The sequence below is a fragment of the Podarcis melisellensis genome, assembly GCF_964234715.1.
Source record: "Podarcis melisellensis genome assembly, chromosome: 1".
Taxonomy (NCBI): domain Eukaryota; kingdom Metazoa; phylum Chordata; class Lepidosauria; order Squamata; family Lacertidae; genus Podarcis; species Podarcis melisellensis.
The window spans coordinates 80,060,025-80,077,147 of record NC_138528.1 but is presented as its reverse complement, the minus strand read 5'-3'; the positions used below and the strand labels follow the sequence as shown (position 1 = coordinate 80,077,147).

Here is a 17,123-nt window from a genome sequence, read left to right as displayed (position 1 = left end):
AATCCTCTTGCCACAGAATGTGGCTCCTACTTGGAGAGGAGAAATATAAGAAACCTAGGAAGCTGCCTTCTACAAAACAGGCCACTGGTCCATCTAGCTCAGTATTGTCCATACTGACAGGTAGAGAGATGCCACACACGTTCTCTATTCTCATCTTGTTCGTTAAAACATTTATTGTAATTACAGATGGGAAACGAGCATAGCAGAAATTCCAAGCCTAACCCAATGCTGCTGTGCAGCTTATAGCAGAACCAGTGAATTAATCCCAATCTATAACTGCAAAAGATTACCTGCAGTTCACAGCTAGTTATGCAGAGCCTTTTGTCCCCATTTGAATGAAGAGCTGTTCCATGTTGCAGACAAATTGGGATCACTCGTCACTTCCCAGGAAGTGCAGAGGGAGCAGTTTAGGAACTTCTTGCTCTTGAAACAACAGGGAACCGGCTGTCAATACAAGCAGAAAAACACTGCTTGTATTCCATGGCTTGGGCGTGGAATAATAGTACACTGAAGGGAAGGATATAAGTTTTCTAAATAGAATTGGACCAGCAGCCAAAGCACATCGGCGTCTGTTGAAACCTCTGCCCACGGTGGGGAGGAAGATCAGGTGTGTGTGTTAGGGAACCAGTTGTCTGGGTTAGCAGCTGATGAGAGAGAGAAAAAGCTGAGGTGCTTAATAAGAGAGAGATCTATGGAATGGAGAGAGGTCCATGCTGGTGGGGGAAGACATAGAAAGCCCTTGGTAAATGAACCTCCAAGTCACCAGGTGTCTATCCTTCACCAGGGTCCATGTACACAGCAATTCCTGTATTTTAAAGGCTCAAAAATGTTGTAGGGTGTGCATCATCCACCTCAAAATCTTAATAAACTAAAATTTTATTATTGTTATTGTTGTTGTTGTTAATATCCCATCATCCAAATATCCCAGGGCAGTGTACAACATTAAGAATATAACTTACTCAGCATGCATTTATGGTATGAGAATATGAAAGTACATAAAGGGTTTTTTAAGCACTTGGTAAGACTATGGGGACGCAGGTGGCGCTGTGGGTTAAAGCCTCAGCGCCTAGGACTTGCCGATTGAAAGGTCGGCGGTTCGAATCCCTGCGGCGGGGTGCGCTCCCGCTGCTCGGTCCCAGCGCCTGCCAACCTAGCAGTTCGAAAGCACCTCCGGGTGCAAGTAGATAAATAGGGACCGCTTACCAGCGGGAAGGTAAACGGCGTTTCCGTGTGCGGCTCTGGCTCGCCAGAGCAGCGATGTCACGCTGGCCACATGACCCGGAAGTGTCTCCGGACAGCGCTGGCCCCTGGCCTCTTGAGTGAGATGGGCGCACAACCCCAGAGTCTGTCAAGACTGGCCCGTACGGGCAGGGGTACCTTTACCTTTACTTTACCTTAAGACTATCAATTTATGGTGTGTGGGAAAAATATAAAAAACCTGTTAGAGCAGAAGACACCATGGTGGCTTTCCCCATTGGAAGTGAGATCCTTGAAGAAAGACTAATGCAAAAAGTGAATGGGCAACCTATAAAGAATTGCTCATGGATGTAGAACAACAAATGAAATTGAAAAGCTTTGAGGACATAAGACAGTTAGTAACAGACTGGTTGCAATATCACCAATTAAATGATGTGTTTAAAATGGATAAGAAAAATGGATTTAGTTAGGAAAGTTCAAGGTTTGAAAAAAAATTATTGGAAAATAATATGAAGTTACTTTCTAAAATATAGAAATTGTTACTAGGGTAGCATACTAAGGGTGAAGAAGTTAAATCAGTAATGATATAATGGGCACAAGATATTGGGCACAATATCCAATTTTCATCTCAGGAAAAGTTATGGAGGGATGACTTAAAATTTACAGCATGCTGTGTGTTGAAGGAGAACTATATGAAAATGATATATCGGTGGTATTTAACAGCTAGAAAATTAGCTAAGATGTATAGAACTGCTTCAAATGTATATTGGAAATGTAAGGAGAAGGAAGGCACATTCTACTACATATGGTGGACACGCAATATAACAAATGTATTCTGGGAAATGATATATAATGAGTTGGGGGGAAATGTTTAAAACAACATTTGTGGAAAAACCAGAGGAATTTTTACTAGGAATTTTAGGTGCGGAGATACCAAATGAGCAGAGACTATTATTTATATATGCGACAACAGCAGCACAGATACTACTGGTCCTGAAATGGAAAGAAAATAAGGTCCCGACCAGAGATGAATGGCTGATGAAAATGATGCACTACGCCGAAATGGTGAAATTGAACGGGAAAATCAGAAACCAGAAAGAGAAGAACTTTAAAAAGGAATGGGAAAATTTTATATTGTACATAAGAGAACACTGTAAACAACTAAAAACTTTGGTAGGATTCGAGTAACGTTTGTAATGTACTAAAACTAAGGTAAAGGTGTTTTAAATAAGAAAAATAGAGAAAATTAGTGAAGCAGTGGAAAAAGGTGGGAAATGGAAACCATGGACGGGTGGAGGGGAGACAAGGGATTCAGGGAATCCTAAATGATGATGGTGTTTATTGTTTGATTTTAAATTTGCAATGTAAAACTCAATAAAAAAGATTTTTTAAAAAAAGAATATAACTTACTCAGCATAACAATACACAGCATATTAATAACAGGCCCGCTCCCCCTGCATTTAATAGGCCATAGATTATTTAATGGCTGAATGCTTGGCTAAAGAGAAATATTTTCACCTGGTGCCTAATATATTTATGTTTCCACTTTAGCCTCTGCCTTATCTTTATGCAAGCAAACTGCTTAGAGGGGTGTTTTTCTACAGCATAGATTTTCTTGTTTATTTGGGCGATCAACAATCTTGTTAAATAAAATAAAGAAAACTAAATCAGTACAAATGCTCAACAAACAGGTCACCCGAAGAAGCACTCAACATGAACCAGAAAAAATTTCATTGTTTGTTCAGTAACAAACTCCCCCCCCCCCCCCGTCACTAAATACTGGGAAGAAGTAACCATCTTCTCCTTTCTTGTGGTTTCTTCTGTAAATTTCACCATCTGAATTACAGCTAATGATTTCTAAGAAAAGAAGTGCAAAGGAAAGCAAGTGATTTGAAACCTTTCACTTCCGCATGGGACAGTTTTGCAAGAATCAAGTCTGCAATGTGAACTCAGTAATCCAGCAGAGAGAACTGCTGTTTGGCAAAATAGTCCTCCTTCTCCTTCTCCTGACATATGGGGGGAGGGGGGATGGAGAGCAGGCAATTGGCCATTTAAGTATTTTCATTTATTTACTTGATTTAGGGGGCCTTCCCTGGCTACGTCCATGTCCTGACACCTGTATCCCAGTGCATAATAGATATTGGGGAAAAGGTTGTAGCAGAAAGAAGGCCACAAATCAAGGACAACCCATCGGAATTAGTAGCCACAAGAGGAACACAGTAACAGTGGATTTAAAGAACATTGCAAAGGATTCTGGGAAACACATTTAGCAAGTTCAACGGCTTGGGTCTTTTTCAGAATGAGGATCAGAAACTTGCTTATTGTTTCACTTCCCGTCTCTCTCCCTTCCAACTCCTTTTTGTACATTTCTTACGAAATCGCTGAATTTAACCCTGACTTCCCTCTTAATGACTCTTCCTTTCCAACTCTCCTCTTTTGTTGCGCTATCTACCATATTTATGTGGCTGTGTGCAGGTGCCTGCACACCTATGCAAGCATGTGAGAGCATAAACCTAGGCATGTTTTACTCCCAAGTAAGTCCTTACTTTCTCTTGTAGGGCTTACACCCTAATAAGTGTAGTTAGGATGTGCTTCCATTAAACAGATGAATTATATTTCTTTTTAAACTTTAATAATTATTGCTAGATTTTGCCTCTGGTAATGGCACACATGACGTAACAGGCTGTATGTAACAGTATAACTTCTATTTCAAAAAAACAATTCAACATATCATGTCACAATATGTAATTCCATAGACCAAATTATCATATGAGCGGAACATATTCTGAGAGATTAATATCCAGTGGATTGATCAGGAGATATAGTCTATTCAGTTCTTATATTAGCAATATAAGAATGTGGAATGCTTATTTCAATCTTGTAGTGTTCCACGTGTCGATGCTTTTGAGAATTCTAGCATTCCTTGTAAGTAGGTATCAGATGAAAAACTTGAAAGTATGGCACATGCAAAAAATAAGACAAGGATTCCAGGATAATTCCTTGTTTCACCCAACCGGGCTTCGTCAGCCGTGTATACTCTGGATTATATAAACGAACATAATGTAATGTAATTTTATGTAAAACTAAGTAACATAAGATAAACATTAAACAATAAATTTACATACCATATTCTTGTGTACCAGAAACATGGAACATAATGGATTCAGTCATCACAATAAATGACCAGAAGTTTCTTTATATGAAGAGAGGCAATATTGACTCCAACTGTTCATATAAATGAGCATGTGCACATATCATAGAATCATAGAATTGTTCCTTGGAAAATGCTCACAAGGGTCATCTAGCCCAACCCACTGCAATGCTGGAATCTTTTGCCAAACGTGGGGCTTGAGCCCACAACCCTGAAATTAACAGTCTCATGCTCTACTCCCTAAGCTGTAAACATATATCTTATTTTGTCCTCTTCTTTGGTGATCTTTAAGTGGCCGTCCTATCCGCCACTTGAGCCCTTATGTAGCATTGAATCAAGAAAAGGAAGGGACCTTTTATCATATGTGGTGGGAATGTAGAGAAATTTAAAAAAATTGGGAAACGATATATAATGAATTGAAGAAAATGTTTTAAATGACATTTGTAAAAAAAAAAGAAGAAGAAGCATTTCTGTTAGGGATTGTAGGACAAGACCTGCCATGGAAAACAAGGAATTTATTCATGTATGCTACAACAGCGGCAAGAGTCTTGATAACACAAGGATGGAAGAATGAGGAAACCCCGACAAAGGAACAATGGCAAGAGAAACAGATGAGCTATGCAGAATTGGCTAAACTGATATACAAACTGCGAGATAAGGACAACTATGACTTTAAAGAAGAATGGGAACGTCTTACAAATTACTTAAAAAGACAACAAAATGAACTGCACTCCTTGGCAGGCTTTGAATAAACATACACAAATTTATTGATTGATAATATAGTAGATAGACAATATAAGGATCTTTACAATTCTATAATATGCAGAGAATAATGTGTTGAGAAATCAGAGAGAGGAGCTGAAGGAAGTCTCGGGGGGAGAGAGGGTATATTGGGGAGGGGGGAAAGGGGGGAAATAATGAATATGATATGTTTGTGATATTTTGTTATGTTGAAATTGCAAATAAAAACTTTAATTTAAAAAAGAAGCATTGAATCATTCACCATTTTTGCTCTGCTTTCTCTCCCCCCACTCTTCATTTTTTCCCTCCTCTAAATTTCTAGGAAATCTCTTTCCTTTTTCTATGGTTTGAGCAATTATCACATGAGGCAATCCCCTCAAGTTCTTCATCGCACCATACATTTAAAGCGCCACGATACCACTCCTATTCCCCTCAGAGAACCACAATTCCAAGTTCCTGGTGAACAGGGATTGACTGTAAAACCACTCTGGAAGGCGGGGGCACATGCCTATGACGTAAAGTTGCCTCTGAGTATATTAGGATGACAGGTGCCTGAAGTCTCATGGGCTCTGTGGCTGCATGCACACGATACATTGAAAGCACATTACTTCCCCCAAAATAATTTGGGGAACAGTAGTTGAACTAGGAGTTGTAACTGTGAGAGGTAAACCACCGTTCCCAGGATACTTTGCATGGGGATCAGGTGCTTTAAATATACCTTGTGTACACAGTGTGCCCAGCTACCCTTAAAGTAAAAGAAAGAAAGAAAGAAAGAAAGAAAGAAAGAAAGAAAGAAAGAAAGAAAGAAAGAAAGAATTTTAAAGGGAGGGATTAGACAAGAAATCCAGAACCCTGTTCCAAAGACTCTAGGCCACATCCTAACAATTCCCAGGGCTGCAGCCTTATGAATGGTATATCAATTTTTGTAAACAATTTTGTTCTTGAATTTTGTTCTCAGAGTGAGTGAACCAAATGCCTCTAGTTCAGCTCTCCAGCCTATTTCTGAACTCCTTAGGGAAGCCCCTCTCAGCCTCAGCAACCTCGCAGCTCATCTGCAACTTGAGGATAATACTTACCCGACCTTGCAGCGCTGCTGCTGCTGCAACAATGACTTCGTGCAACAATGCACGAAAAGCATTTTGAACGCCCAAAAAACAACATTTGCGCACCTTTATCGATGCTAATAATGTTGCCTACCGGTAAGGTTGCGTCCCTCTCTTTTTCCTCACTCTATCCCTCTCCAAGCCCCCAATTTTGACAAAGCTATAATTGTAACGGTTCTGGCGAGTAGGCAAGAATGTGTTTACTGCACAAGAAGAACTCCGGGAGCAGAAAGGCAGTTCACGAACGCCAACTATCAGCTCCATTCTGCCCCCTGCTGGATCCTGGCCATTCGTTTCCAGGGAGAGAAAGTCAGGCGAAAGCTAAGCTCTAGGAGGATCCCTCGCGACCATTTGCACGGGAGACACCAAGAGAGAAGCAGAGGCGGTAAACATTATCCAGACACGGATCCTGGCGCCTTCCAAAAGGGCGAGACCAACCTTCGCAAACCCCGCATTTTGCAGGCGAGCACGACTTCATCGCAGGTGAGCTTGTCCTCCTGTTTGCATCCCCTGCTCCAACACTAGCGTGCTTTTTGGGGGGGTTGGGGGAGGAAAGAGTGGCAGGTAGGGGGTAAATCTGCAGCTTAGTGGAAACCCCAAGGCAGGGGGGAGTGTGTGCATCAGATACAGTTGAGGAAACGTCCCCCGCCCTAAAAAGAAGAAAACCCACAGGAGAATTTGACAGCTCGTAAGAGAATCAATTCCCGTCTTTGATCATCGTTGCCTTTTTTTTTAAAAAAAAAACAGACTGCTCCACATTTGCTTCCGAAGCAGCCAAAGTGGTTGCGGCAGCTTAAAGACTAGTAACAAATGTATTCTGACAGAAGCTTTCGTGGGCTAGAGTCCATTCATCGGATTCGTGAAGTGTTCTCCGTAGTACATGGAGGAAGACCATAACAGTGAGGTCACAGAGAAATGCAAGACTGGCAGTCTTGGATAAGTACGTAGTTAACCGTGGCCATTCACAAAACAGTTGTTGATGGTAATGCATTATCTCGACATGGACAAACTAATGAATCACAGGCCGTTGTTTTAATGGGGGGAAAAACCAATATTAAACAGCACTAAACCTCTTAATGACCTGTTGCCTCCCTCTGCAATTCAAGGATGGACACTTTAAAATCAGTTACAAAGTGGTTGAAATGCCCACCCCCAGTTTTTAGATATTGCCGTTACTGATGTCAGAATTGTGTGTTCTTTTACTTGGAGACTGACTTCTTTGTCTTATGTAGAATGCAGAAGGGTATTTGCTTCTGGGCTGATTCTCTGCTTGCTTTTGTCCAGTTTCGTAACAGTCCCCTTGTCAAATCACCCTCCTTTTATGCCATGTCTTAATCACCTCATATAATTTGGAGCACGGGTCTTGGACAGGTGGGTTGTTGTCGTAACCCATTTCTGGGTTGCACCCCAGTCTGAGGAGGTCTGCGCCAGAGAGATCGATGCCTTTTTTAAAATGTTTTTTAAAACACAGAGGAAGAAGGAGAGAGTAGAAGAGCGACTCAAGAGTGTCAGCATTTTGTACCAGAATTTTAGCTTTGCGCATTTAGGCTGTGTACACATTACCAGCTTAAAACACAAGTACATCCTTCTTTAGTTTCCCACCCACCCCATCCCCCCGCCCAATTCTGATCTGTGCAGGTTTGAGGGGAAATGCATCAAAATGTAAATATTTCATTTTAAAAAGGGCAAGATAAGTGTGGACTTTGGTTAATGTTGTGTGCCTGTCACTTCCCAAATCAGCAGGGGTGGTATATACTGCATGCAGTGTGCACACAGTCTTAAAGTTCTCTGTAGACCTGCACATTTTGCTTTCATCGCCATAAGTGAAAGAGTAACAGACTTTTTAAAACAAGTGAAAGCTGAATATTCGGGCTGTACTCAGTCGGAATATCCAACAAGAAGCCAGGTGTGCGCTTCTGACCCCCACCCCCACCCTGGCCACTCTTGCTTGGTTCCCCTGACGGATGACCTCGGGGAGAGAGTCAGGGAGTGTGACCCTGTTGTTCCCACCACATTTCTCAGCTGCCTTTTGATACCATAGCTGCAATATTGGTGTTGCATACATATCACTGAAGGCAGCTGATGCGCAAATGTTTCATGCATGCGCATTGCTGGGGAAATTGCCCTTACGAAGAAGGCTTTTGTGGCAGCAACAATGGCAGGAAGAAATATATAAACTGGTCCCCTTAAGATGTCACAGGGGTCTGCTTGCTAAATCAGCATTATTTCTTTAATGCCACCCATGCAATTGCTAACGTGTGCGCATTGCTCCTCTGTCGGCTAGAGCTAGGCCCTTGGTGTGATGATGCTGCTCTTTTTCTCTTTCCTAACTTGTTCTTTTACAATATGTTACCATCCCCTCTGGAACCAAGGGTGTTCCTGCTAGGACTGCAACATTAGAACAAATTGAGCAATCCCATGTAGAATATGAGGCAATAGGGAGGAATTAGCTATCATGAGAGTTTTTGACCACAGGGACGAGCCCTTCGTGGTTTTTGGTGAAACCAGAGAATGTTCTTGGGGTTAGCAGGGTGAGAGAGCACCAGTCATCCCTTGCCATAGAAGGGGCTTCCAAGTATATTGGCAGGAGGTCTTCCTTTGAAGGATGTCCTTTCATGGACAACAGTTTCCAAAGCTGGCAAGTGAGAGTAAAACTGGAGTCTATTCAGCCTCTGTTAAAATGCTGAGCAGGCCCCAAAGAGGGAACTGCTCTTGCTGCTACAGGTGAGAATGGAGGCCTCTTAGGTTTTTAGCATATTTTGGAGAGGAGATGACATAAGAAACTCGTCACAATTCTTGTATATTAAATGATGCTCTCCAGAGTGACCGCAGTGGAGCCATATAGCTCAGGGCTGCCAACCAGCAGCCTTAATCAGTTTGAGAGTTTGCAGGTATTACTGAACAGAGCTGGGAAGATAACACCTCCTTTTAGGTAAAGAGACGCCATCCACTCGTGAGTGCTACCAGTGCGTCCTGCGACAAAATGTTGCAGTGCAGAGTGCTTCTAGTCAAGGTGCCAGCCGCACCCTTTTTCAGGATGCTGCATTCTGTCACACCCGCCGACAGCCAGGTAACATTCTGTGTCCACTGTGTCTGCTTAGTTCTCTTTTGGCTGGTCATTTTGGGGGCATGGGGGAGCAAGGGGTCCTTATTAGAGTTTTTTTGCGCTTCTGCAAACCTCGAGGTTCCCTTAAGCCTCCCGCTTTTGTGTGAATGGTACCATCTAGGCCACATAAGTATAGGAACTTGGAGGATGAGTTGCCTAATATATATGGAACATAGCTCCCACTGCAGACTGGTGGTGCCAGCAGAGAAGGGGCGTGGCGCCGTTCTGTAGAGAGCATACATGTGCATGTCATGAGCAGCCTCTGGTTCCGCCTTGTTCTGCTCATCCCCTGCTTACTAAGTCCATTATCCTCTCTTTTGTCCAGAAATGTCCACCACTGTGACAGAATGCGGAAACGTGAGGATCATCTCAAAAGTGGTTCAGCCAGGCCAGCAGGAAGCAGGCACAGCAAATACGTCAGGAACTACTGTCACTGTATCACACGGTGCATCAACCTATAGCAAAAACACCAAGAATATGCTTCCCAAGGCCCTTGGGGTAAGGCCCTATAGGCTTGTCAAACTAGGCCCAAATCCTGGAGGGACCCAATGTTCTGTCATAGAGGTAGCTTTCTATGTTCCTGATAGTGATGAGGGAGGTGATCAGAAACAGAACAATTTGTAGGCAACTCTAACATGTGGAGAAGGAGAGTGGTGGTGAAGCTGGCAAGGGTTATAGCACTTGTCCACGATTACTGATCCACAGTACCATTGTTCTTCCCCTCCAGACTGTGCAGATCGTCGTGGGGGCTATAGAAATATGTTTTGGAGTTGCCCTGACAGTAGCACAAGAAGATTCAAAGACCCTGACTGTGAAGAGTGGGCTCTACTTCTGGTTCGGGATCTTGGTAAGCAGACTTTGGCTGAGAGGCTTGGAGGCTCTTTCACCTACCAAAGCTTCTGGGGAGGCATCTATAATTTTAGACACAGAGGCCTAGAGACACAAAGAGGCTGAATCCTAAACCAAGGTAACCATTTCCCTTTGGGGTATCCATGTTGGTGTGTTGTAGCAAAAACAACAATGAATCGTGCAGCACCTTAAAAGGCTAACAGAAATATTATGGCAGAAGCTTTTGTGGGTTACAATCCACAAAAGCTTCTGCCATAAAAAATTGTTGGTCCTTGAGGTGCACCACCCCTGCCTGTGGCCTTATCGTCTTCCAAAGCAACTACTCTAAGTATTCCCAACTTAAGAATGGGAAGTGAAATACTGGTGGACAACAAAAGAGGTTTAAAGACGCTCTCAAGGCAAATCTTTAAAAATGTAGTATAAGCACTGATAATTGGGAAACACAGGCCTGCAAGCACTCCAATTGGAGAACAGCCTTTACCAAAGGTGTCGTGGACTTTGAAGAAGCATGAAAAGGACTAAGAAGAAGACATGTTTGGCAAACCCTCACTGTGATCAAATCCCACCCAGAAACCTATGTCCCCACTGTGGAAGGGCATGTGGATCCGGAACTGGCCTCCACACGGACTCACTGTTAAGACCATTTTCATGGAAAACAATCTTACTCAGCCACGAGTGATCGCCAAAGAAGAAAACTCAACACTCCTGCCTGTGGTCTGCCCAAGTGTTTGTTCTGCTGCAAATCTATTTGGGGAGATGCCATTCTGTCTAATAGGTACTTGCATCTTCTTCACAAATGACAATGTTTGTTTAGTACTCAAGCTTAGGACTCTTTACTGAGGTAGCTTTTGAGTTGGTTCACATGTTACTAACCACAGTTGGTAATGTAAAAAAGCCTCTGGTTGGTGTGAGCTTAGGAGGTGGTGGGGTTAGAGAAGGTTTTGGCCTTTCTGACCAATGCAACCTGACTTGAGAGTCTCTGTGTTCTAGTTTCTGTATGGAATGAGACTCAGCCTGATGATTGTTCTTGGTTTTTCCTTCCCTTTGTAGCTCCTAATCTCTGGGTCATTGTTGGTAGAAATGGAGAAAAGAGATCTTCAGTGGCTGGTAAATATTCTCCCAAGTATCTTTTTCGAAAAATTGACATGATAAAGGTGTGTCTAAAGCTGTTGCCAATACGTCTTCAGGGTTGTTTGCTGGGCAAACAGATCCTTGGTTTGTTCTGGCCAAGGCATTAGGAAGACAAAGTTCAAATAAATATAATTGTTGTAATGGAGGCAAGGTGAAGTTGCTGAGAGGTGGTCAGGTTATTTTTGTAGGATATGTGAGTCAGTTTAACAATTCTCTAATACAATCATAATGTCTATGTTGTTGTGAGAAAGTCCAAATTTGGGACATTCACTGCAATGTATCACAGGCAATCTGCCTAGCACAGGGGTGAGGAAAATGTAGTCCTCCAAATGTTCTTGGACTACAAGTCCCAACATCCCTGACCATTGGCCATTTGGGCTGGGGCTGATGGGAATAACAACATCTGGAGGGCCACAGCTTCTCCATCTGTGGCCTTTAAAAAAACTTGTGAATCTTGGCAATCAGGAAAGCAAACTTCTAGAGCACAGGGATCACTCAGGAATGCATATGTAGGGCTCCAAAGAAATCAAGGCTGTAAATTATGAGACCAACTATAGGTGATTACTTTTCAGAGACATGGAAGTGATGTAATAGAGCAACTCTTGATTTATTTTATTTCAATGTACTGATATAGGTGAAAGCTAGTTCCGCTGCCAACTTGCTAGTTTGTGTTGCTGCATTGGTTGCTGTAATCCTCCATAGTACTGAGATTGCACAAACCCATCAACAAGGAGATTTGTGTGACGATTCTGATATGCATTATGGTTATTGCTTCGGTTCTGTTAAGGTAAGTTTTTCCCCATCTCTTCATGTGCATGTAGTAGCAGTCCATAATTTTCTAAAAGTCATCTGATTCAGCAAAGGCTTCAGGCATCTAGAGACTCTTCAGAACTGTTTTGTGCCTAAATGAAATACTTCTGCCTTACCATTGACTTATAGGAAACTGAAAATGGCTAATTCACAAATGAGAGGCTCTACTAACCTTCACAAGACTTTGTCAGTGACCAACAAGGAGCATAAAGACACCCTGTCTCTGTCATTCAAGAGTGGGGATAATGTGATATCCCCTTTCCCTCTGATGTCTAGAAATGTATGTGAGGCACTTTTGTGAAAGAGAAAAATAAGAGGGGGGGGGGGAGAGAGAGAGAGAGAGAGAGAGAGAGAGAGAGAGAGAGAGAAAGAGAGAGAGATCCTAGATTGGGAATCTGTGGTGCATTTAAGACAAAATAAAGGAAGGGCTTGAATCGTGCTAAAAACTCCCAGTGGATCAAAATTTATTTTGTATAAAATTTATTTTTTGGTGTGATATTTTAGCACAATATGGAGACATATTGCAGCTGTCTGTGGATTAGATGCAAAGAACAGCTGGCTCAATCACCTTTTCAACTTCAAACAAACAAAATTAAAGAAGTGTCCAAATGAGGCAATGAAATAATAATAATAATTTATTTATACCCCAGCCACTCTGGGCAGCTCCCAACAGATTAAAAACAGAATGAAACATCAAACATTAAAAACTTTCCTAAACAGGGCTGCCTTCAGATGTCTTCTAAAAGTCAGATAGTTGTTTATTTCCTTGACATCTGGTGGGAGGGTGTTACCCAGGGAGGACGTCACTTCTGAGAAGGCCCTCTGCCTGGTTCCTTGTAACCTCACTTCTCACAGTGAGGGAACCGCCAGAAGGCCCTCGGCGCTGGACTTCAGTGTCCAGGCTGAACAATGAGGGTGGAGATGCTCCTTCAAGTATACTGGGCCGAGGTTAGTGGCAAGCTTGGAAAGAATAGTGGTGATGTTTTATTGAGCTACTTAGTATGGGTTGGCCTTGAAGAAATGTCACTTGGTGAAAAATGATGCAGCCACACTTCTAATTGGGACTTGCTGTATCAAGTGTATCATTCCAGCTGCATTGTTACCAAGTCAAGGTGGTGCTAACCTGGGTCCAGGATGCCTGAAGGATTACTTCATCCCACAGCTGCCTGCCCATGTACACTCAAGTCTGCCCCTGAGGTTCATGTCCTTCCTGCCTTTCAGAGCCTTTTCAGTTATAGCATTGCTGCTTTGGGGTGACCTTTCAAAAGGGGGCTGCCTTGGCCTGAACTGTGCCTGTCTTTCAACTGGAGATCAAAATCTGATGTTTTGAATGAGCTGTCAGGCTAGAATGGTGTTAACTGGATATGCTTTGGTTTTGATGTAGTTGTGCCATTTTCTTGATGCAAATATATAAATTAAAAGTTATTTTGCATTGTCTTAACATACTACATCTCTTTGGGTCCTGGCGGATCAAAAGCATGGAGTATCAGTACTGAAAATAAATAAAAGCGAGCTAGTTACCGTTCCAGTAGGCACAGAAATAGGAAACATTCTCAAAGGGAAAATGCACTAGCCTACATAAAATGTAGCTGAGGGAAATAATTGATTGATGCCTGGCGGTTATAGTTCCTCAATTATATAATGTGTGTGCAGTTCTCTTGCTATAAAAAAAAGACATAATGTACATGGTTCTTTGGATTTGAAGGTTTATTCCTCCCATGTTTTCCTGCCAAGGGTCCAGTTATTAAATCCTGCTTATGTGATTGGACCCCAAGTATCTGTTTTTTTCTGGAGTAAGGGTAGAAGATGGGCGGGGGGAGCTCCTTTGCAATCTTCCTAATTCTCAGGAATGAAGTTAAGGTTATTTAGGGATATTCCTAAATTATCCCTTCCAACAAGGTCTAGAACAAACATTTAATGGAAAGTAATGGAAAACAGTGTGCACACGACACTAGACGCAATCCATTATCTATCCTGTCCTTTCTTATGATGCACTTTGTATGCACTTTTCATCTCAAACCAGCTTCAGTTGATTAAAAGGACAACCTGGCTGTGTTTTAAACTAGTCATGTGTACACAGCCTAAGTCAACCTTTCAACTGTTAGGCTTCAGCATGGAGACCCTCTTTCGATTTGTTCACCTCACTGTCCCTGGAGGATTTTGTCTATCTTCTACAGATCTTTCAAATCGGTGTTACTGAAAGAGACCTCACAGGACTTAGCTGCTTTGGAAGGTTAACTCTTGCACTTCCAAGCAATTGTGCTTTCAGTTCTGGAGCTGTATAAATAGCAACCCGTGCAACTGTTTCTTCCCTTTTCCCACAGACGCTGATATATGGTCTGAACGCGGTGTTTATCATCTTTTCGGTTCTTGAACTGTGCATAGCTGTCGCTGCCCTGGTAGTTGGATCCAGATCTGCACAACAACAACTCTATCGGCAGATGGTGAGGGTGAATCCCTGCCTTTTTCTGTCACAGGTTTGCTGTGGCTGGGAAAAACCCACCCCTAAATCAACACTGTTCCTCACTCAGCTATGTGGAAAGAAAATCATAAGCTTGGTAGTAGCTGCAAATTTCAAATGTGTTCTCTCCTTCCTCCCTGACATGGCTTTGAGTTATGCCCTTTCCCCATCAAATATTGAACAGAATCTGATCTCAATGTAATAATTTCATTTTTTTGTGATCCTCACTTTCCCTCGTTGCAGGGATTTCAGTGGTACCTGGCTCTCCCCTGAAAGGGCTGGCTCCTACATTTCTCTTAGAATAATGGAAGGAGGCAAAAGTTGTGTCTGGGTAGAGGATGGGTAAAGCTTGCAGAGAACAATTACCAACTTTGCTCTTCTTGTTTTTTCCAGGCATCGTGATAAGGCTTCTCTTGGCACTTCTTGGCACACCATTTGCAGCAATTATAGAGGTCCCTCTTGCTTATAGCTACGCAGCTGTGAACTTCTTGCAGATACTTCACCTTTTCCAAGATGGATTGCAGGAATCCTGCTAATCTCTTGCCTGGCTTTCTTTAGAAAGAGAAAACAAACTATAAACTTGCCTGTGACCCTCCTCTATGGGTCCTGCCACATAAGCTGAAAAGAAGGTTTTCCAAATCCAAGACTTCTCCTCACTTTTGTGCATTATCAAGAAAGGGAAACCTTTTAAAAAGTTTTCATTTTGGGCCTTTCCTGTGTGTTCCTGGAAGACAACAGTCTGATCTCTAAATTCTCCTGGGTTTGGTGAGGAGAGAGAGCCCAAACAGATTGTCTGCGCTTATTCCAACATGAAATTTAGGTTTGTGGTAATGAAATGGACACTGTGGTGATGATGAGACTCATATAAGCACACACTATATTGGAAGGGAAAGTGCTGTGAATTTTTTGAGAAAATATCTAGCTCTTTGAGCTGGTTAGAAAACTGCTTGTGGATCTTCCTGCAGGGAAAACTGATGTGGGTTTTTATTGAATGCACAACACATATTCTTCCACAGGAACAGTTCACAGTAAATCAAGCATTCTCACACAAAACATTTCATCAGCATCTCAGCCTGTCTGCAACCAGAGAAGAAAGATAGATTAAGTCTTCGCCCACATACCAAACGCTATATCCCTTTCATTCTTCAGGTTGCCCTGGTACCCGAATGAAGCAATCTTGTACACACCTGGGAGTACATCGCATTGAACCCAATTGACCTCTAAGTAGACATGCATACAATTGCACTGTAATGCTGCAATCTTATGGACGCTTAATCTCAGAATAAATACCAGTGAAGAATGTGACTTCTTTCTGAGTGTATAGAATCAGGGGCAGTTAAGGGAAGAAGAACACAATGTTCTCTTTTACCTCTCCAGAGCACAATCAGACTTTCTGATGGGCTTCTGAACCACAGCACGCAAATGGCTCAGTCCCTGGCATCTCCAGACAGAAACTACTGTCTGAAACCTTGAAAATCTGCTCTCAGTCACTTTAGACAATAATGAGCTAGAAAGGTCAACATTCTGACTGGTATGAAAAAGCTTCCAATCTTCCTACATGTTGATTCCCCTTGGTTCCCATAGCGATGTTTCTTAGACAGCTGAAAATCTGCCTGAGAAAATTCACTAGAGATAAGATTACGATAGCTCACCTCTACTGTAACTGGGAGGCAGTTACTTCATGAAAGTACTCAATAGATTATTAAGGAGATGCTGTTAAAAAAAAGTTATGCAGAAACCTCATCTGGAGGCTTAAAGGTTGATATATGAAAGAGAGAGAGATCTGCTTAAATTTGTTTACTTTTGTTACAGTATAAAAAGGGATGGGATCAAAGAGTAGTAAGATGCACTGATGATGTGTTGCATTGGTAACAACTGAGATGTTGACCAAAGTGCAATAGATAGGACAGTGTGACAGATTCCGTATTCATAGCATGCAAACATGTTTGTCAAAGCTTGTCCACATTGTGATATCATACAGTATTATTTCCAAAGGCAGAAAAAAATGTTTAAATCTTTGTGGGGCAGTTTGGGCAATCAGCAGAATGAAGTCAAAAGGGCTGTTTCTGGGGGACAAGGTTGAATAGTTCTTCCTAAGGTGCTAGTTTTGTAGATGCAAGGAATTGTTCAGCTTGGGGAGCATTCAAGAATGCCAGTACGATCACCACTCTACATCCTAAAAGCATACCTACCAGGTAGGGAACGCGTAGTGCTGTGGTCTAAACCACTGAGCCCCTTCGGGTTGCTGATTGGAAGGTTGGCGGTTCAAATCCCCGTGACAGGGTGAGCTCTTGTTGCTCTGTCCCAGCTCCTGCCAACCTAGCAGTTCAAAAGCACACCAGTGCAAGTAGATAAATAGGTACTGCTGTGATGGTAAGGTATATGGCGTTGCCATGCGCTCTGACTTCCGTCATGGCAGCGGTTTAGACGTGCTGGCCACATGACCTGGAAAGCTGTCTATAAACAAACGCTGGCTTCCTTCGCCTGAAAGCGAGATTAGCGCCACACCATATAGTCACCTTTGACTGGACTTAGCCATCCAGGGGTCCTTTACCTATTTTAACCTACCAGGAT

General features: G+C 42.5%; 1 protein-coding gene across 1 annotated transcript; it reads left to right on the top strand.

Annotated features, from left to right (window-relative positions):
- The first annotated feature begins 6,534 nt into the window (after positions 1-6,534).
- Positions 6,535-15,854, top strand: LOC309373542 (membrane-spanning 4-domains subfamily A member 15-like). Its single transcript, XM_081917847.1, has 7 exons — positions 6,535-6,675; positions 9,624-9,796; positions 10,026-10,145; positions 11,198-11,254; positions 11,913-12,065; positions 14,413-14,532; positions 14,943-15,854. Exons 2-7 carry the CDS (start codon positions 9,626-9,628, stop codon positions 14,949-14,951), a joined length of 630 nt encoding a protein of 209 aa, XP_081773973.1. The 5' UTR covers positions 6,535-6,675; positions 9,624-9,625; the 3' UTR covers positions 14,952-15,854.
- The last annotated feature ends 1,269 nt before the right edge of the window (positions 15,855-17,123 follow it).

Bases quoted from the DNA above. Each gene is read 5' to 3' on its own strand.
- LOC309373542 (XM_081917847.1), top strand. From the start codon at position 9,626: ATGTCCACCACTGTGACAGAATGCGGAAACGTGAGGATCATCTCAAAA. The intron at 10,146-11,197 runs GTAAGCAGACTT...TTCCCTTTGTAG, and splicing joins ACTTCTGGTTCGGGATCTTG to CTCCTAATCTCTGGGTCATT. The intron at 11,255-11,912 runs GTAAATATTCTC...GTACTGATATAG, and splicing joins AAAGAGATCTTCAGTGGCTG to GTGAAAGCTAGTTCCGCTGC.